General features: G+C 42.2%; 2 protein-coding genes across 2 annotated transcripts; both read right to left on the bottom strand.

The window, feature by feature from the left end:
- Positions 1-33: 33 nt before the first annotated feature.
- FAM180B (family with sequence similarity 180 member B) lies at positions 34-7337 on the bottom strand. Its single transcript, XM_035114135.3, has 3 exons — positions 6207-7337; positions 4287-4354; positions 34-2128 (listed from the first exon to the last, which is right to left on the bottom strand). Exons 1-3 carry the CDS (start codon positions 6292-6294, stop codon positions 1670-1672), a joined length of 615 nt encoding a protein of 204 aa, XP_034970026.1. The 5' UTR covers positions 6295-7337; the 3' UTR covers positions 34-1669.
- A 5115-nt stretch (positions 7338-12452) lies between these two features.
- NDUFS3 (NADH:ubiquinone oxidoreductase core subunit S3) lies at positions 12453-21424 on the bottom strand. The gene is made up of 7 exons (XM_035114247.3): positions 21356-21424; positions 19590-19652; positions 18984-19081; positions 18565-18714; positions 17072-17197; positions 14902-15021; positions 12453-13077 (listed from the first exon to the last, which is right to left on the bottom strand). The coding sequence occupies exons 1-7, from the start codon at positions 21396-21398 to the stop codon at positions 12910-12912; spliced, it is 768 nt and encodes a 255-aa protein (XP_034970138.1). The 5' UTR covers positions 21399-21424; the 3' UTR covers positions 12453-12909.
- Between the last annotated feature and the right edge of the window lie 27 nt (positions 21425-21451).

The following is a 21451-nucleotide window of genomic DNA, read 5'->3' as shown; positions in this document are numbered from 1 at the left end:
AAATGCCCCCCTCTGATTAATCAACTAAATAGGGTAAATCCATTGGTATTTATTCACTAGCAGAATACATATGGTGGAAACGATTCCCCTTTCCCTTCTGTGCACCCCATAATCTGCTCTAGAGGGTTGGGGCATTGTCCAGAGCAAGACTAGACTGTATGAGAGACAGAAGGGTGAAACTCCATCATGTGTGATGTGGCAATGGCATGTCACCCAACTTAACACTTCTGGCCTCTGTGTGTGCACAGCTGTGTTGTTAACACAACAATATATTATTGGCTATTGCATATATTGATGACTACAGGTGCTGGTACCTGAAGAGCAACTCAGTTGTCTCCATATCAATAAGCTTTGGAGCTGCAAATGGATAAATTCTGTTATCGAAGCCAGACATATGTCCACTGGGCAAAGCTATGCAGCTGCCTAAAGCCACTTTAACAGCAAATGAATGGGACCCAAACCCACTGAGTTCCATTCTGTGGTATAAGTTTTTCTGCTGTTTTAAAAGCATTGTTTCCATGTTTGGGTGCTGGGGCATCTATTCCCTGTATGCTTGGCCCTGGCATGCTGCATATTGACCAATGCAACTGGTGTAGAATTGGGATATTCCGGCACAGACACCTGCTGAAACCCAGTTCTGCATACAGACAATGATTGATTAAGTTAAAAAGCCAAGGGCAAGACTAAAGATATTTCTTGGCTAAGATAATGCTGTCACGAGTTTATATATTCACATTTTTAAAGGTAGCATAGCCCTTAAAAGTTTATATCAGGTCCCAACTAGAACATGTGCAACACCCTAGTCTCATTTGCTTACTCTGTTAACTAATCCCATACAGACAGCTCCTTAAAAGGCACATTCTTAATACATTCAAAATTAAATTCTCACAAGTGTTTCATACCACAATTCAGTTATGGCTTCCTCAGTGCACTGTTTATCACACAAAGCATATTTGATTAATATATGGAGCAAGGTGGCTTGCTTATGGTACATTCAGTGGTTAAAATGGAACAGACTTATTAAATTTGCTAACTGCTTCCTTCAAATGGTCTGGATGACAAACCTGGTAGAACTAAACTAACTCTTTTCTGACATTGTGGCTTTTGGGGGCAAATTGTACACTGCACCTGAAGACCTTTATATTATACAAGAAGAAACACTAAACTGGAAGAACTCCCCCATTGGCCATTCAGTCTCATCACTTTCTTTCTGACATAATGCCCCCTTAACTGTTGCTTGTCCATAATTTCTTAAAAGCTTCCTTCTAAGAACATACACGTTCTGTTGGTAAGCAGCTCTTACAATTCGCAAGATCTCCCTAGTGTTTAACATGGGTCTGGTTTCTTATAATTTTCGCAACACACAAAATTGCAGTGTAACACACTAAAAAGTGCCTAGAGCTCTCTGACAATGGTCACTGAGCAGGGAAATGTAACTTCATGTTCCTCAGTAACCCAATTCCAATCAACAGCAAAGTGCCATCTGAACTGCACGTCCTAGAGCCCGGGAGCAACATGCTAATCATAGAAATCCAGTGAAAAGCTAAGCAACAGCTACACTAGAGATAAGAAAACAGGAAGGGTGACACATCTGTGCACATTCCTGGAGAATGAACCTAAAAATATATATTTGCATATTAATTTGCTTATAGGGACCAAGATTTCCCCTTTATGGATGAGAGTCTCTTTGGGTCCTGGCTAGGCTAGACCGATAGAATTTCTTCAGTTCAGAAATATAGACAGGCATTTCCTGCCAAGGCCTAGAGGCCAGAAGCTGAACAGAATCCATAGATTCCTTAGAACAGAATCGTTTGCAGAGATCACGGAGTATTTCAATAACCAGCTGAGAGAAAAGGTTGATCCAGAGGTTTTTCTCCAGGCCTTGAATGGAGCGAATTTGGTAAGCACAGTAGACAGTGGTAAAGATGAGTTTCTTGAATTCCTGTGGAGTTATAGGGGTGTCAGACTGTGAGAGGAAGTCCAGGTACTCTTCAATCCTGTCTGGGTTTTTTGGGATCTCATGCTGAAAGACCCGGAGTAATCGCTTGGTGGGACGCAGAGAGGCAAACTCCTCATCCTCAATCTTGATTGTCTCGTTGGCCATAATTTCAATTCCTCTCCAAAGTAACTGAAAGAAAAAGAATAGATTTGTGAGGATCGGCAGACAGTTTTTTCTCTGTGGTAAGAAGTGATCATGCTTGAGAATTAATTTTTGCTCAGGGCAGACTGGCTAATGGCCAGGAGGATGAAAAAATGTCTTCTATTCTTGCATGTGACTTGACTCACCTGCTTGCGTCATCTGGGTCGTATGATTAAACTATTCCTGACACCATTCAAATGGCTTGTTGTGGACTCTTCTCTATTCACAATCCATCTTAGATTGGCTCATGAGAATTAACTGGTGATAAAAAGGACACTTGGAAGTCCTATCTTTGGGCCAATGCAGGGATGGGGAACCGACCTACAGAAGTTGTTGAGCTATACTTCCCTTCATGATGCACATTTATCCCTAACCGTTGGCCATTGGGTAGTGAAGTCCAACAACATCTGGAAGGTCAGATATTCCCTATGCCTAGAGCTAGATTAATTTTATCTCCTTCTAGCCCTTATCCAAAGTTTCCTTTCCAACATAGCCTGTACCCGTCCTCAGGCATAGTTATCAAACTTGGATGTCTGCTAGGCCTTCTACCTCCAGCCTATGATGGACCACTGCATGGCAGACGGACCGAGGGATCATCAAGAGAAAATTGTTCACAATGGCAGGATTGTGGAACTATCCAGTGCCACATCATTCCTGTTCCTAGCGGAGATTTGTTTCCTCCATTCCTGATTCTAGCTCTTTAACACAAATAAGGGCAGGAAGTTCTGATAGAGGCTAAGCAAAGCTCATGAACATTAAGTGAAGATTACTGGTTACAGGTAGGTAGCCGTGTTGGTCTGACATAGTCGAAACAAAATAAAAAAATTATTTCCAGCAGCACCTTAAAGACCAACTAAGTATTTTATTTTGGTATGAGCTTTTGTGTGCATGCACATGAAAGCTCATACCAAAATAAAAAACTTAGTTGGTCTTTAAGGTGCTGCTGGAATGAATTTTTTTATTTTGTGAAGATTACTGCTTAGATACCCATCTGCATCTCGCTGCTTGAGACCTCAAAATGAATTGTGCTTCAATATAATAGGATAATCACTGCTATCACCACTGTCTTGGTGGCAATGGGGTGTGTGTATTTAAGATTATTATTTTTTAAAGGGGAAGGGTATGGAAGGTTCACACATACAGAGGGAGAATGAATATTAAGCATGGGTTCCCTGTTGAAGGTTAATGGTGGCTTCCAGTTCTGAGGGATGAAGACTATCGCCTTAAGAAATACTACTGTTAAAGAAACTGGTGAAACAGCAAATATTGGTAGCCCAGTACTGAATGTGTTCTCTGTCACTCAACTGGCCTGTTGCACAATCAGACTTCAGAATCTTTCCATACAGTACTGTATCTCCTTCCGCAAACCAAGCCAGCTAGCTCAGTCTAATGAGCAGAAGTAGCCCAAGGCTGCCATCTTGTGGACCATAGTTTACATAAGCAGGAAACAGTGTTTCTCGGGAGTTCCATTTCTCCTTACTGAAGCTTCGATGTCTTAGCTGAAGTAAAAGAGAACCTCAGATCCTTAGTAATGTGGAGCTCCTGTAAAAAGGGGGGGGGCATTGTGCAGCATAATGATCTCTGTCAAAACTGAAGAGCCAAGAAAAAACAAATCGGAGCACTAATAATACTGAGGTCCACTGCTACCATACCCTATACAAAAATTTTGACATTTGCCTCAGGCATTGGTAACAGTAGCCAATTGCTGTGGTAGAGAATCTGCTTAGTGTGCAGAAGGTCCCAAGTTCAATCTCTGGCACCTGCAGGTAGGGTTCGGAATGTTCCCTGCATGAAACTAATAATAATACCGGTAATAATAATAATAATAATAATAATAATAATAATAATAATAATAATTTATACCCTGCCCATCTGGTTTCCCTAGTCACTCTCAAAAGCTGCTGCCAACTCCCAGATGCACAGTGACCACCTAGCCCAGCCACATTCCTCAGTACTAAAGAAGGGGCAGAAGTGTCTCCTTGTTCCTACACAATGACAATCACACTTCTCCTGGCACCAACAAAATGAAAGGTTGGGTAGCTGTAGGCCAAGAAGTTGGAGCTGTTGCAGTGATATCGACAGGGCAGGCCAAAGGTGAAGGAACCTCACACCCTTTTCCTTGTGGATTTGCTTTTGCCTAAATTACCTCTAGTATGATGCCAGCATTCTCAACCCCATTTGTATCTGCAGCATCCTGGAGGTCAATTTGTTCCTCTGGAAAAACAATAGAGAAAATAGTATTTAAAATCAACATCACCTATCCTCCTTCTCATATATGCCTGATTTTCTGAGATTTCTTTTATTGTGTTAAATATTAACCTGAGGTCAAAATCTCAGTTATAACACTCATTATAGAATAATTCTGAGTTATTTTGTAATGTATGTAATTAGGGAGGGAAGGAAGTTGACAGTCTCTAGTGGAGTGTAATGATGTGAACGTATATTATTGGAATATAAATGGAATATATATATTGGAAACTGCCCAGAGTGGCTGGGGAAACCCAGCCAGATGGGTGGGGTATAAGTAATAAATTATTATTATTATTATTATTATTATTATTATTATTATTATTATTATTATTATTATTACAGAGGCGCCTGCAAGAAATATAACATCTGCTGTTTCTGTAGCTTTCCTTATTGTAGACAGCTTCCAGCTTTCCCTTCTAGAGTAATTCTCCCCAGAGTCATGGAGAAAAACTCACAGAAGTTGCTCGGAGAATGAGGCTGTGCACTTTTGCTTAGAAAAGATGATGCCTCCACCCAGGTTGCAGTCTCCTGATCAAAGCCAGCTGCCTTCAATTTTGGATTGAAGCTCAGATTGCAGCTGCATTTCATTACTTCATAATACATAATTCAGGAAGTCTTTTGAGACTGACAGGCAGGAACAGAAATATTCCATTAAAATAACACCAATGGTGAAGGTAGTGTAGTTCTCAACATCTGTTTTGTTGAGTTCATCCAAGTGACTTCCAAGCCTTTAAAAAGAAAAGAAAAGGTACTGTTGGCAGTGGCAGACATCCTATGCCTTCAGTAAATGATCTGAAAAGCCCTATTTTGTGCCACCTTTAAAAATATTGCTTTTCCCCTGGCCGTTGCCACCCGAGGTGTATGTTCTTGGGACCCATCCAATTATTGTGAATGTGGTTTGTTTTAGACTGCTGTATTTTAAATTGTTGTAACTTAACCTTTAACCTTTAACTTAATCCTTGTAGTGAAGTATAATAAATTGAAAATAATAATAATAACCCTGCCACTTTTTTTTTAAGGAACAAGAGCTGCTTGCCTAACCAGGATCTGGCAACTTCACATTTGATTACCTTACCAATGCAATCATATCACTACGGTAAATGCAAACCCCTGCTTCTGTTCTGAGAGTGACGTATCAAGAAAACGGCTACTGAAATTCAGTATATAAATAGACCAGTCAGAAACTAGCCTTCTCTGGAATTGTTAGTCCAAAACCATTTGCCATTTTGTGAATGCAACAGCGCGAGCAGCAATCGGAAGCAGAATACAGCAGCAGAGTAAACCACTGCAGAAATAAATAAAGATTATAATTGAAAAAACATACCACTGCAGAAATAATACTAATAATAATAAAGTCAAGATTTTCTCACAAAGCACCTCCCTCACAACTACCACCTATGTTTGAAGGCTGCTGGAAAATCCCCAGATGATGTTAACATGCTATTAATTCCAAGAGAGAAAAGCTGCATGTCCCATACAAACAGATGCTCGTTTCAGGGATTAAACGCAGGAAAAGTCGTCGATACTTATAGCGTTCCTTAGAAAGTATGTGAAAGGGGTGTGTGAAAACTCAGCAGAAAGTATCTGTGTCTGTTTAACTGTCTCACTCTAGCAAGATCCTGACTTATTTTCTTAGGCACAGTAGCAATCCTTTCTTGCGTTTTATCAGATAACCTTAGTCCTGAAGAAAGCCCGTGAAAAACCCGCCACTGGCACTCATGCACAAAATAGCCTGAACAGTTGCCTTGATAATAACAGAAATATATTGGCTGCCCACCACAGAGCAGACATCTCCAGTTGTGGGTGAGCTTCCTACCTGTCTGTCTCCGGGATCCAGCAAACACACAGAGCATCAGAGCTGCCCACAGGCATGTTCCAAAGTGCAGCCGCAACACCTGGGCCATGTCAGGAAGAGTCCTTACCCCCTTCTGCAAATAAAACACTTTGGGTGAACCTGAAGTCGTTCGCTGCCGTGTAGTTTCTTTCTCCTCTCTTTACAGTCCAAGAAGTTGTTGCTGAGACAGCTGGCATTTCTCCAATTCCAGCCCAGGGAAGGGCTTCCAGTTCAATTCACAGTTCCATCGCAATACAAAAGAAAAAGAAAAATCCTTGAAGGCTCAGGCTCAAGATTCTCTGAATGCTCTGCCAACGCAAGTCCCATTAATTTCCACTTGGAGCATCGGGCTGTTCCTTATTTGGTTTTTGGCTCACCAGGTTAAGACTTTATGATTCTACCCCTTCCCCCAACCAGCTGCTAGCTCTTAAGAAAAGAAAGAACATGCTCTTAATAAGCAAGGATTTATACTGACAATTTGAAATGTGCATGGCCATAAACTAGTCCTCCTTAGAAAGGCCCATGGAAGCTGCCTGAAGGACAATGGAAGAGCAGCTTATTTCATTTTGCTTCAAGTCATTCTTTTCCCCCCTTAACGTTTGCTTTCCAGCACTGAAATCCAACAGAAATTCTGACATGCCACAGGAGGGTGGAGCTGGCAAATCTATGCCAGAATGTATTCAGTAGAGAGGAAAGAAAGGTCAGAGTTGCTCTTGGAGGAGAAAGAGGAGTACAGTGGCCTATCAGAAACCAACACACACCCAACCGTCTCCATCAGCCAGCTATCTCCACATGGGAGGACCAGTTTTTGATATTATCATCCGTTTCAGCCATTCATAGGAATTTTCCACAGCACTTCCCCACCCCCCTGGATTTCAGGAAAAAACAGGATTTACCACCTATATTCCTGCAAATCCACTATGGCACTCCAATTGTTGTTGGGACTACATCTCCCATCATCCCTCATCATTGGCCGTGTGGGCTGGGGCTGATGGGAGCTGGAGCCAACAACCGGAGGGCCTCAGGTTCCCCATCCCCTGCTATAGAATCTCTCTCTTTTAGCACCATCCCAATGTTTTAAAAGGGTTGCTGGATTCTATATATTTAAATAATTTCATGGGGTGGGGGACTGGTAAGAAACTTTCTGCACCTCCCCAGTTTTTTCCCCCTTGAGAGCCAGTGTGGTGTAGTGGTTAAGAGTGGTAGAGTCGTAATCTGGGGAACCAGGTTTGCATCTCCGCTCCTCCACATGCGGCTGCTGGGTGACCTTGGGCTAGTCACACTTCTTTGAAGTCTCTCAGCCCCACTCACAGAGTGTTTGTTGTGGGGGAGGAAGGGAAAGGAGAATGTTAGCCACTTTGAGACTCCTTCGGGTAGTGATAAAGTGGGATATCAAATCCACACTCTTCTTCTTCTTGAACCAATATCAAACCTCATCCAGTGCCCCAATTCTGACTCCCCTACTCGCCGGTAAGCTCGGTTAAGAGCCCCGGACAGAGTGGGGTGGTAGTCGAAGGGGCCATTTTGAGCGTCACTGTCACCCTCGCGGCTGCAAAGCTTCGTTGCCGGCGGTGGAGAGCAGAGGATTCTCCCACAGCAAAAGACATTGAAATTGGGAAACCGTGAGTAAAGGATTTAAAAAGTTTAAGATTTGATGAAATTGGCCACGGAAGAGGCTTAAAAAGGGAGCCGACCTCTTCCAATTGAGGGACTGAGATACAGTAACCTGATCCCTTGCCGGGAAGGAGAAAAGAAGTATCTAATTTACTAACAATTGGCCTAAAAGAAGCCCCCCCCCCCCCCCGGAAGCCAGATCCAGGCCCCTGGAAGGAACAGCGATCAGACTTTGAGTTGTGGAATTGCTAAAAAGAAGAAGTGGGGGCATGGCTGAAAGAAAGTTAAAGGAAAAGATGCCCAGATTGGGAAATAAAATGGAGTGCAATGTTTTGGAATAAGACTGCCACCATTTCCTGTGTTGCAATTTGCTGTTTTCCCATGAGACTGGAATAGATAAGATGGCTCTAGACTCAACATCTGTAAAAGACCAGCTGTGGCAAAAGATTCTCTCAGAACTCTTTGACATTAAAAAGGAACGGAAGGAACTGAATTTGTACACCAAGCAGCTGAGGGAATATAATAAAGATTCAAGAGAGGTGAATGGAGAAAACTGCATGGAAAATAGGACTGGAATAGAGACTATAAAATTGGACATAGAGGACAAAGAGGAATTACCAACACTGGACATTTCTAAGGTGCAAGAAGAAGCTGTACAATTTGAAGAGAAGGATGAGGAAGAATGGCAGAACGTTCCACAACTGGGAGATGTGGAACAGAAGAAGGATTGGATGCAAGAACTTTTCAAGGAAGAACCAGGGTGGGCCTTTGCCCCCCCAGTGAGAGAGGGGGGGAGAGGGCAAACTCTGGGAAGCTAGAAAGAGAGGTATAGGTGGATGGGGGAGGAAACAGCAGAAGTGGGGCAAAAATGTTTTGTGGAAATTTTGGGAAAAGGTGGGAGGGGGTTAATAGATTATAACGGATGGTAGGGATGGATATAATGGAAGGCCCAATACTGGTATGGCATATGGACTTCGTTGGTAACTCCTGGGGAATCTGGATCTGGGGCTAGGGGCGGAAATATATTATTATGTTTAAAACAATATAATGATGTAAGGGTTAATACTAGAATGAAGAATCATTGTTAGTAAAAAATTATAGGCTAAGGGAATATCTTAAAAGAAGGAATAAAGGGTAATTAGAGAGAATTGGATTGTAATATGAGATTAAAGGTGATATTAATAGAATATGGATTATAGCTGAATATAGAAACAAAGGATTGAGAGAGTAATGCTTTAAGATGTGTTAAATAACAATGAATACTGTCTAAATCAGTGATGGGCAACCTTTTGACCTTGGTTTGTCAAAATTCGCCAAAAAACCGAGCATAACTTGGGTAGTGTGTCACTTCGAGAAAAAAACCATAATTTCGTGATATTTATAGTTTAAATAACAAAAATGTATAATTGTAATATATAACTGTTTTTAATAAACCAAAAACTAATTATTTAACCAAACCAAACACCAAACTCCTTATTTATCACAAAGTGCCCCGAGTTGTTGAGCTTTTTGGGGGGAGCTGCTGACCAAAGTTTTGGAGGTTTTTTTGGGGGGTACAAAAGTTGCTTTGCTTTTTTGGGGGGGGGTGCCCCAAAGCTGCTGCGCTTTTTGGGGGGGGAAGAGAACAGAAATAAATGATGAATAATACCTTCGCTGGAACTAACACGCAGCACCGGCATAATCTGCCAAAGTGCCAAAAAAACCCAGCACAGAACGGGTTAAAAAACAAACGCTGTTACACCCAATCATAGTCTGCCAAAGCGCCAGAAGAAAACAGCACAGAAAGGGATAAGAACACCAATCTCTTGCTACCAGCAACAACAACAACAACAACAAAAAGGATCCGGAGAACAAATGGGGGGGGGGACAACAACAACAGCGTGAATGGGCCGATGGGGCGCGTGCCAGCAGTGAGGGCTCTGCGTGTCACGTCTGACACACGTGTCATAGGTTCGCCATCACTGGTCTAAATAATACTGCAATAGGGACTCAAGGTGGGGGGGGTGTCAAGGGAGTCCAAAGTGTTATGACCAAGATATAAGTTAGAATTTTTGCTTTTTGTATTTTTTCTTTTTTCTGTTTTGTTTTTTGTATTCTTTGTATGCTTTTTGTTTATGAAAATCTCCAATATATCAAGTTTGACCCAATGCTGTGGTTCAGTTCGCACAACAGATGTTTGCAGGTGCAATGGAATTCCCCCTTCCTTTCCCCTGCAGCCCCCTCATGCACCCTCAACATGTATCCCAGAGGGATGTGGGTCCTTCCAAAACAGATAGGGCAGTATTCAGAGGAAGGAGAGGGAAGGAAGCGCCAGTGTGCAAATGTAATCCACTTGTGCAGCGTTGAGATACAACCCAAATCCCATACTGACACACCAATATCTAGAGGGCCTTGATGTTGTGTATTTCAAACCTGCAGTCAAAACAGTATTGAGCCCATAATCCTTTTCATTTTCATCTTTCCCAGCTACTGTATCATTTTCAGGTTTGGGGTGTCCAACAGGCTGAATCTCTTCTTCATCTCATTAGGAAGAGAGACAATAAAAGTGCCACAGTATCTTAACTCTACCCTTCTTTCCATAAAGAATCCAAAACAGGTCTAAGCACACACTAATCCATGGAGTTTGATTCATTGCATCTAAGCCAGTTTTCTGGAAATTTTACCAAATTGGGTACTACCTAGAGGTGCGTGTGAGCAACCTCTAGAACATCGTTCTTGTTGACAAAGGATCGCTGAAACATCAAAAATGGCCCTGGACTTGTCATTTAAGTTCACTCCAGTAATTCTTGACAATCTGCAAAATGTTGCAAAGGCACAAATCCATTGTACGGAACATGGCAAATGCTCCCCATTATCTAGAAAAGGGGAAGGTGTTTGGGAAGATTCACCCCCCTCTCCCTCCCATGCAAAGTGGAAAGCACTCTCTAGCTGATTAGCTCCACATGTGCTGAACTCCAGCTGCTCAAATCTCTGCAGTGAGCTTTGGCACAACTTCTGTTGTCTCTCAGAAATCCCCCGTACTGCTGCAACAGCAGCTTTTTTAAACAAATGCAATTTAACTAGAACAAAAGCTTAAAACATCTGGATTCCAAACATTGTTCTGGGTTCAAACCCTCAAGAAATGAAACTTTCCATATAATATATCTGAGGTCAAATTAAATCTATTGTTTGCAGCCCTCCACCCACTTATTCTCCCCCTTCTTTTATCACACCCAGTTCTCTATATTACATCCTATGCTGAGGAATGGGGAACCTGTGGGCCTCCTGGTGTTTCTGGACCACAATTCCCATCATCCCTGACTACTGGCCATGTTGGCTGGGGCTGGTGAGAACTGGGGGTCTAACAACATCCAGAAGGCCACAGCCTCCCCATTCCTGTCCTAAGCCCTGCAACGATCGATACCTTGCTTCTGTAGAGTGTTTAGCTCACTTTTGGTGTTAAATGTTTATTCTCAATAGAGGAGTGTGACGGATTAGCCTGGTGGGCAAAAGAACTCCAGGGTGCAGAGAGTTAAACCCCAACCTCCTGGATAAATGACGCATTCCATTCCTGAGGGGCAGGACTGCCAGGAGTTTAAAAGGAATGGGAGGGAGTTAATTCGGTTGAGAGGGTTGTGGGAGCGAGGGAGAGTGTGGGTAGGCGTAGGAGATCTTAAAGTGTTCTGAAGAGTTTAATTAAGTTATATTATCTAGCCATTGTTAATTGAAACTAAGAATATGATCTAAGAGCCTGTACACATGAAACCATTACGCATTTAAAAGTCATCTAGTCTAAATAAACCTTTCTTAAATGTTAGTGGATGTGCTTAGTTATTCCAGCTGGGTATCTAAACTCACAGAAGTGGTGGCTCAATAGAGGACAAAACTTACCTCAGGAATAGAGGCAACGGTTTGTGTCTTAGAGTTACACGGAGGAGGCTTAGGAGGATAACCTGGGGTGCTACAAAGTTGCCAGAGTGGAAAGGGCAAACTTTTGCAGTGGGGAATCAATCTGACTGAGACCCTTTACTGTAGGCAAGAGGTTAGTCCGTCAAACAGCCTAGAGTTTATCAAGATACCAGGCCACGTAAGCTGGAAGACTCTCTTTACTAAGGAACCCAAGTAACAGGGGTTTATTTTAAGGCGGCAGGAGAAGTGGGGGGTAGTGGTTTCACCCCTGGATTCCTGTGTCACATTTTTAGTATTAGAGAGGGAGGACCTTTTTCGTTACAAGGAGCAACCCGAAAACCACAACTCATATTGCTCTACATTTCAAGGAGCGGCCTTCTTTATGGCCACATTCATTATTGAGTAACAAAGCCATATGCTTGCGGTCACATTTACTGCAGCATATTGGGGGGGGGGGCGTCACAAATGAATTGGCAGATAGAGACATTAATAAAATGTATCCAACTTCATGGCCTAGAGAATTTCTCAATAACCCGCAGATACTGCTGCCAGTGTCCTCCAACAGCAGCTGCGTGACCACAGCCTGTTCTAAGACACACAAATAGGCCTAACAATCCAATAGACTTTGTGTGCAGCTGCACTAGCAGTTGGATGCGATCCGTTTTGCTTGTTTCAACAACAAAAAAACACATAAGTTTTCCAGCTACACAGAGTACTCAATAATTCTAGGATGGAGCCTTTTACTAAAAGTGAAAAAGCAAAGCTGGAACTTTGGTGCCTGAAGTATCTCTGGGCAACTGAGGGTCTGTGCTTGCAAACAGTTGATGGTCATAAAGCATCTTCTCCTTTCTTGAGGTTTTTGTTTCTTTCCTGAAGGGAAGCAGAGTCCACTGTTCTTGTAGTGCTCTTTTTTTAAAACAAAAACACACACACAACCTCCCCAATTCTTTGTACTTTTCCCTGATGCTCCTTTGTATACCTTTAACCCTCCTCCAATCTTCTGGATATTAATAGCACCTTATGCATGTTTCACAGCCAGTTTAAAAGCTGCATTTCCCGCACATATCAGACAAAAAAACCATATGTCTTTTTTTATTGATATTTAATATATATAAATACTTATATCAAACAGGAAGGTAGTGATACAGGGATGTCCCTGGCTTCCTCTCCTTCCTTCCTGCTGCTATTTCTCATCTCCTTTCTTCTCTCCTGCCTCTATCTTAACGGTTTCCGGAGCCTCACGATAGGCAGGGAAAGTCTCCCAGGGACTGTTCAGATCAAATTTGCGGAACTCCTGAGCCAGCTCCACAGGCTCTGCCACCACTCGCTTCACCTCATCATCATACCTGACCTGAAGGAGGAGAAAAGGCATTAAGATTAGCAATGGCGATGGTGGTCAAATACAAAAACATACCTGGAATTTTAGAATTTAGCTTCCTCCTCATTTGAAGGTTGCTTAGTATAGATCGACAGTAAATTTTCCAGTTAGGCAATAAAAGCAATTTCCAAATCCTTATTGCCACCTGAAAGGAAGTTTATCTATGTCTTTATGCACTCTACTTCTCTGCTCCTTTATCCAGTCTACATTTGCAGCTTCACATTATAGCTGACTCACAACTTGCATGTATTTAACTTGTGTGATCGCAGGTTTGCATGCTTGGCAGCCAGCCAGCTAACATCACACAAACTGAAGGCCCGCAAGGCAGAGAGCTTACAAGTTCTTTCTCTGCTGGGTTCCCTCAACCCTCTGCAACAGACCGAGGGGGGCTGGGAGGCACAGAGAATAGGAGTGGAGGGGGAAGGTCTGTTGCGTAAGTAGAAGTATGTTGTGTGAACGGAACATCAGCACTAGATAAAACCCAAAATATTATCGATTCAGATATATCATATGCAAAATTAAAAAAAAACAAATTAAATGCATTTTAATGACTGAGATGAAGTTTACTTGATTAATTGGGTTGCAGTCCTTCTTCAGGGACTATCATGCCCAAGATCTTTAACCCTAAATTCTGTGCTATGTAGTATAGCCTGGAAGTTATATTGCATTTAAGGGCTGGAGACTCAGCTGGGCTACCCCACAGTACAATCCCTCCTGAAAGGCCTCTTGATTAGGGAAACCTGCTATATGCTCAGGTATGTAGGCCAAGTGTCAGATTGTGTTTCTGCTGTGAGCAGTGGCTTGGCATAACCAGTTGTGTTCCACAGATAACAGGAGTCCATCTCTAGCACAACACGGGATCAGACAACAGTTACTCTAGGGATAAAATTAGAAGAATCCAGGGGCAAATAAAAAATAAATAGTAAAGGCTAGAAGCTCTTAGAGCAGGAGTATCCTTACTGTTGGATTCATGCAAAAGCAGGCATAGGCAAACTCGGCCCGCCAGATGTTTTGGGACTACAACTCCCATCATGCCTAGCTAACAGGACCAGTGGTCAGGAATGATGGGAGTTGTAGTCCCAAAACATCTGGAGGGCTGAGTTTGCCTTTTGGTTTGTGGGCCCAGAAGTCATAAAATGTAGGATTCTCAGGACATTATATCATATAGCATCAAAGTCACTTAATCAAAGGGTGCTTAATACATGGACTTTTGGTCACAGGGCAGGAGACCAGGCAGGAAAGAGTTAATCCATCCCCCAATCAAAAGCACTGCCAGCAGATTCAATGTCCCTTCTGAGGATGAAGTTCCTCCCATGTTCAGGACATGACTTCATCCATGCAAAATAGGAACTCATAGACCAAGAGTACAACATGCAACAGCAAACATGCAACCCTAAGGAGGCTAATGAACAAATATCAGAGGAGAGAACATATGGACAAACAGGTGAACTTCCTTTCCCTTTTCTTGCATTTTCTGCTGCCTGTACAGCAGAGTAAGACTTCAATGTAATTCAGTTATAGGGTTTGATGTTTATTTAATATTACATTTATATCCCACCTTTCAGCCAGAGAGCTCATACATGCTTCTCCCCTTCCCTGTTTTATCCTTGCCACAACCCTGTGAGGAGAATTAGGCTGAGAGCTGCTGTCTGGCCTACAGGACCTCCTTGAGTTTCCAGGCTGATTCGAACCATGCTCTCTCTCTTCCAGGTCCTAGTCCAACACTCGAACCACTATGCTATACTGGGCCTCTGGAAGGATTCTGCAGTTGAGTCTAGCTTTTCCATATGCACATACCTCCACATATCCAGAAAGAGGGAAGTCCTTCCGGAAGGGATGACCCTCAAACCCGTAGTCCGTGAGGATTCGCCTCAGATCAGGGTGGTTAGCAAAGAACACTCCATACATATCCCAAACCTATGAATATGGGAATCAAGTAAAGAAACAGCAAAGTATATCAATTTTGGTCATATGTATACATTCAAATTTTACATTACAAATTAAACATATTTTATTATATCATATTTATTGACTTTCCTCCCCTTCCAAGGTTCATTTAACTTTCCCACCATTCCTGCATATTTTGATATATCCATCTAATTCTATTTTCCTATCTTACATCACTTCAATATTTATTATACTGTTGAATTTACTTTAATACTGCCAGCGTTTTCAATTGTTCACAATTATTTTCAATATACCCGACAAAAAAATTCAACTCCTCCTTGAATACCTGTTCTTTTTTATTCTCTTATTCTACTTGTTAGACCCGCTAACTCTACATATTCTAACACCTTAAGTTGCCAATCCTCCTTGCTAGGGACATCCCTCACTTTCCATTTTGGGGCTAGCAAGATCCAAGCCACTGTTGTTGCATAAATGAGTCATTTTTTTCCTGACTCCTAGGAACCTCTGTCTGAATAATTCCTGAAAAAATGCCTCTGACTTTTTTTCAGAATGTTGTTGTGGCATTTTACCTCTAGGGGACCAGCAAGGGTTAATTAGTAAGGGAGAATGAAGAGGCAATAGGAGTTCAGTAGGCAGAAGCAGGGAGGATATAAGGGAGAGAGTCAGAAAGTTGGGGAGAGAGGGTTAGAATAGAGCAGGCACGTCCAACAGGTAGATCGTGATCTACCGGTAGATCACTGGATGCCTGTGGTAGATCAATGGTAGATCACTGGCTCCCTCCAAAGAAGCTCAACAACTCTGGCTCCCCTAAAAAAAGCTCAATTTTTTGCCCTGCATCCCCCCCCCCAAAATGGCGTTCTCCGTTTCCCTAAAAAACAGCAACTTTGATCTGAATGCCTTAAAAAAGGGCCTTCCTCTTCCCCAAATAAGCTCAACAACTTTGACCTGAACCCCCCAAAAAGGGGGTAGATCACTGCCAGTTTTTAACTCTGTAAGTAGATCGCAGTCTCTTGGGAGTTGGCCACCCCTGGAATAGAGCTAGAGAGGTGAGCTATTGTGCTGAGTCTGAGAGAGAATTAAGAAGGGACTCTCAATGTCAGGAGGATGTTGGGGAAACTAGTAGGAAAGGATAAGTTTAAGCAAATGTACCTGAGAAACTGTGAAGAATTTATTTGCTTGTGAGATCATCTTAAATAAGCTTAATTGTTTGGTTTTTTCATCTCATTATATATTATTTCCCAATATTCTTTTACATTTTTGCATGCCCACCACATATGAAAGAAAGTTCCTTCTACTTCAGTACATTTCCAGCACAAATCCAATTCTACATTATACGTTTTAGCCAATCTACACAGTGTTAGATACCATCTATGGATCATTTTCATATAGTTCTCTTTCAGTGTGTAGCATGCAGAAAACTTCAAATCATTCTTCCAAAGTTTCTCCCTGGCTTCTCTTCAGATTGTATAATTTTTTCACCTTTTACAAAGTACATCAGTTTTGAAACCTAGCTCTGATAGATTTATATGAACTGTTTTATTACCTCACAAATACAAAGCATCAGGCACTCATTGCTAGCTGGCTGAGACACCTCATAGGCAAGGCAGCAAGTGAGATTCAATTGTATAAATGCTGAAGATTTAAAAATACATCAATCACTTGCTTGAACTCTATTATTTTACATCATTTATATGCTGCTTGGTTGTAATAAAACACCTAAGTGGTTTCAATTGTCCAGAAATGGCAACAAACACTCTCCAAATAATGCCAAACAGAAGTTATCCAGGACCTTAAGGCCTATAGAATTGAGATCATGTCATTGGGAAGGAGTGATCACTGATCAACACCTAATGGGCATTGAGCCAAAAGGGACAGAATGTGAGGTTTGCAGAAAAGGAATGTGCACACAGAAAACTGTGAGCAGCACCAGGCCCTTTAGGGCAACCTGGGCCACAGTGACTCTGTTCCACTCAAATTAACCAGTGGGCTCTCTCTTCTCCCAAGAAAACATACCCAGATCTGTCCCCTGTTCCCAAATGTCAACCATTTTGCAGCTTACCTCTCTTTCATACCAGTTTGCTGCTTGGTGCACTGGGACTGCTGATTCAATGGGTGTCAATTCGTCAGTATATGTTTTCACACGAATCCGGGAATTAAAGGCTATGGATAAGAGATTATAGACAATCTAAAAGGTAAAAGTAAAAAACAGCATTGTCATGTATTAGTACAGATTATCAGACTGCGACATCACAAAAAAGAATAACATGTATGACTATAGTACAGCCACATTAAAAAAGACACAGGGGAAAAACATTTTTTTTAAGTTCCTTAATGGTGAAATTATTTCCAAAGCTAACAGTATATGCAATAAAAGGTCTTGTCTATGCATGAAGAAACGGCTACTTCTGATAATGATCATGTATCTCTGGTTTATTCCCAAGATTTACAGATTTCTTAAGAGCCCATCTGTCAAAGTTTGCAGCACTGTGGCCAGAAGTACTACGGTACAAACCCACTACATAGATTAAATGTGATACAAATTTAAATACATTTTGTTCAGTCGGATATTGTATTACACTGATGAAACACAATTAAAAATAATTTGAGCTAGAGAAGAATTTGAATTGCTATACTGTATTTAGGTCAATCTATGAAGACGCGGGTGGCACTGTGGGTTAAATCACTGAGCCTAGGGCTTGCCGATCAGAAGGTCAGCGGTTTGAATCCCCGCGATGGGGTGAGCTCCCATTGGTCGGTCCCAGCTCCTGCCAACCTAGCAGTTCGAAAGCACATCAAAGTGCAAGTAGATAAATAGGTACTGCTACTGCGAGAAGGTAAACAGCATTTCCGTGTGCTGCTCTGGTTCACCAGAAGTGGCTTTGTCGTCTGGCCACATGACCTGGAAGCTGTACGCCAGCTCCCTCGGCCAATAATGCGAGATGAGCGCCGCAACCCCAAAGTCGGTCACGACTGGACCTAATGGTCAGGGGTCCCTTTACCTTTATGAAGATGTTTATATATGTGTGAATATTTTAACATGTTCGAGGCAAAGAAAAAAAGAAGTTTTAACTCTGTTGGACTGTACAGAACTGTCAGCTGCTGTTACTAAGAGGGTCCCACGAGCAAATTATAGTTTTCCTTCTGTCAAACTAATATATTTTCAGGTATATTTATAAGTATCCCCTTCTGGAAAAAGGTGCTGGTGCTTCCCAAGACAATGCTTGATGACTAAGCAGGTCAATTAGCTGTTTAAGCAACAGAATTCTCTCCCAAAACAAATGTCGCTAACATCACACTGTTAAGCATAACCACCATTTCTAGATCAGCGACTGCATAGAGCAACAGAACAAAAACTGAGAAAGTAACCCAGAAGTAATATACTAGTAGTCAGTGAGCATAAAGCCAAGGAAGTTAGCAAAACTGAGGGCTGGGGCACCAACATGGGGGGAAACTAGGATACTCTCACATTCTTGTTTAGCCGTGTGAATTTTTTGGAAGACTGTGTCTTCGTTAGAATCTTCTTTGTAGCATAGTTTGAAGAGCAGCTCCTACCTCAAAGCGGTTCTGTCGAGATGGAACATCGATTGCCGTCAGATCAGCTAAGTTTTTGAACTGGGCAGTGGTGTGATCTTTAAGAAAGGTCAAAACTGGAACGATCCCATCTGGATGAATTAAGATTTCTAGCTCATTGAAACACGTGATCTGTTAAAATGAGAAATAGTAAAATTTTATATGTATCAACTTCATCCAAACTCTAAGCACACATACTTAGACAGAAATCTCTTTAAAACCAATGGAATGACTTCCAAATAGATGTGTTGAAAATTGTAAGCAGTTCAGGCTGCATAACAGCAGACCAAGGAACAATTGTATACCTTTCCAGCTCCTTGTAGCACTCACTAGCTTTCAGAAAAGGCTTGGTACTGCCTATTACAGTTTCAAGAGAGAATGATACAGTTGATGGAACCCACCTGGACTTGTTGAACATACTTGGGCAGAATTTCAGCCACATATTCTCCGAATGCACACAGCTGCTTTTGTGTCACTTCATCCTTTGGTCTAACAGTAGCTGAAAAGAAAGTTTACGGTGGTGAATTCTAAAAAGAACAGCACCAGCTGATAGCCAAAGCCAGCTCAATGTTATTCCAACTGCTACCACAGGGATGGGAGCAGTTCAATATTGGCCAACATGGTCAGATATACATTTGGACCATTAACCTTTCTGCTGTGTGTGGGGTTCTTTTTTGGAGGGTGAGTGGGCCAATCAGCACTATAGGGAATGCAATTATTCAAACTCTACAGCATGCCTGGCAGACAATACAATGCCTAGTAAGCATTCAGTGTCCACAAAACAGATAGTATTGTCTCAGAAAACAGGGAGCCTCTATAAATATTAAGTTTACCAAGGGCTTAAGAATGAATCAGATGAAGTCCTTTGCACATGTCCTTTTTAACATCAAACTTCATCCACTGACAATCAGATGGTACATAGTTTTCACTTAACAAAACTGTACTTAATTGTAATGCAAAGTAAAGTAAAGGAGGAGTTGATCAAACACTAAGCAAGTCAGACTTACGTTGAGTCACAGCAGTATTCCCTTCAAATCGAGCTTGCAGCAGCATTGCTGGTCGCCCAGTAACTATAGAGAGTGAGGAAAGTGTTAAATTACCATTATTTACAGCCATAGCATCTACTGATCTTCTTCACAAAGAAGTAGCTTCAAATATACAGGCATATCCAACTCCCAAGAGACTGTGATCTACTCCCAGTATATAAAAAAAACTGGCAGTGATCTACCCATTGTCATTGGAGGGAGGAGGAGCATGTGTGGGGTGGATGGATTGCCCAGAGTTGTTGAGCTTTTTTAAGGAGGGAAGTGTCCAGAGTTGTTGTGCTTTTTGGGGGGAGGATTGCAGAGAGCGTTTTTTGCTTTTTCCCTGTAACTTTTTGTACATGATAAGGGTCCCGCAATCTATCAGGATCAGCCAGGGATCTACCAGTAGATTACAATCTACTGGTTGGACGTTCCTGAAATATACCATAAAAATGTAGAAATAATAAAAGCAAGATGGTACATTAATATACATTTCTGAAAACAGTAATAAACATGGAATTAATGGTATTTAAGCAGACCAATTGTGAGTAGGACTGCAGTCAAGATAATCTAGTTTAGGATGGAATGCTGAAACATAGCACCTACAGCACTGGTCTTCAACTAGTGGTCTGGGACCCACTGGAGGACTAATCTGAAGTTTTGCAATAGGAGCACTACCACCATGCAAATATATAGTAAAAGATTAATAAATGGGTCCCCAAATGACTGTTTGAGTTAAAAGTGGTTCCTAGGTCTGAAAAGATTGAAGACTACTGGAAGCTGCTGACTAGGACACACAAACTCAGGGCCCAAAAGAATACTTGGAAACATCTATCTCAGGCCTGCTCCACATTTTACTAGCACCTATATACATAAGATCTTTTCATCTTTTGATTAAGGGTGGTATAAAAATATAAGAAATAAAAATAAAATAAGGTATTTCTATTTGAGAATTATTTTAAAATTGTTTGAAAACCTATGTATAGATTTTATTGTGTAATGACAGCACATGTGGATTTCATATACTGTAGATCCCTTCTGTGCATTTTTTTTAAGTGGAGCACTAATTACTGGGAACTGCAAGTGGTTTCAAATGCTTGCAGTTTCTATAGGCATTTGGCTGACCACTATGAGAACAGAATGCTGAAGTATAGCTGAGGCTTTGGGCTGATCCAGCAGGGTTCTCCTTATGCTTGTAGAAAACCAAGGACTGCACTGTGAACTGTTTAAAAAAACAGGGATCAACTGCAGTTATCAGAGTCCCTCCAGATGCTGTTGAAAAGTTTAAAACAAAAAACCCAGCAAGGAACTGCCTATGGGCCAAGACCGATAACTGACCAGCTCGGTAAGTATTGAACCGTGTGCTCGTTTTGTGGTTTGTCCAATAATCTGGCATACGCTAAACCAGGATTTCGAGGAGCAAAGCGTGCGGTGGCGGCGGAGACAGCAGGAGGCGGTGAATAGGTAGACAGAATGCCAACTGTTTTGCATCGCTTTCCCCATCATGGCGCCCTCCAAAGCATCCTGGGAACTGTGGTTTTGTGGGAGCTGAGAACACCGCTGCAAAGCCCGGCCCCCTCCTGACGGAACTACAGCTCCCAGGATCCTTTAGGAAGGAGGGAGGAAAAGAGGCTATGCCCTTTGCAGACCACCCCCAGCGTCCCCTCACCAGCAACGGCCACAGCCCCACCAGACGGGAGGCCCTCAGTCTCCTTCTCCCAACAGACCCCGCCAAGTTGCAGGCTCACCTCTCAGGCCGGCCCGAGCCAGCCCCAGCGCGGCCGCCAACATCTTCTCCTCCTCAGGGTCCGGAGCCGGAGCCTCACAAGGACACCGAGCGGACT

Source organism: Zootoca vivipara, chromosome 1, assembly GCF_965207765.1.
Source record: "Zootoca vivipara chromosome 1, rZooViv2.hap1.1, whole genome shotgun sequence".
Lineage (NCBI taxonomy): Eukaryota > Metazoa > Chordata > Lepidosauria > Squamata > Lacertidae > Zootoca > Zootoca vivipara.
This window is presented reverse-complemented; position numbering and strand designations above follow the sequence as displayed.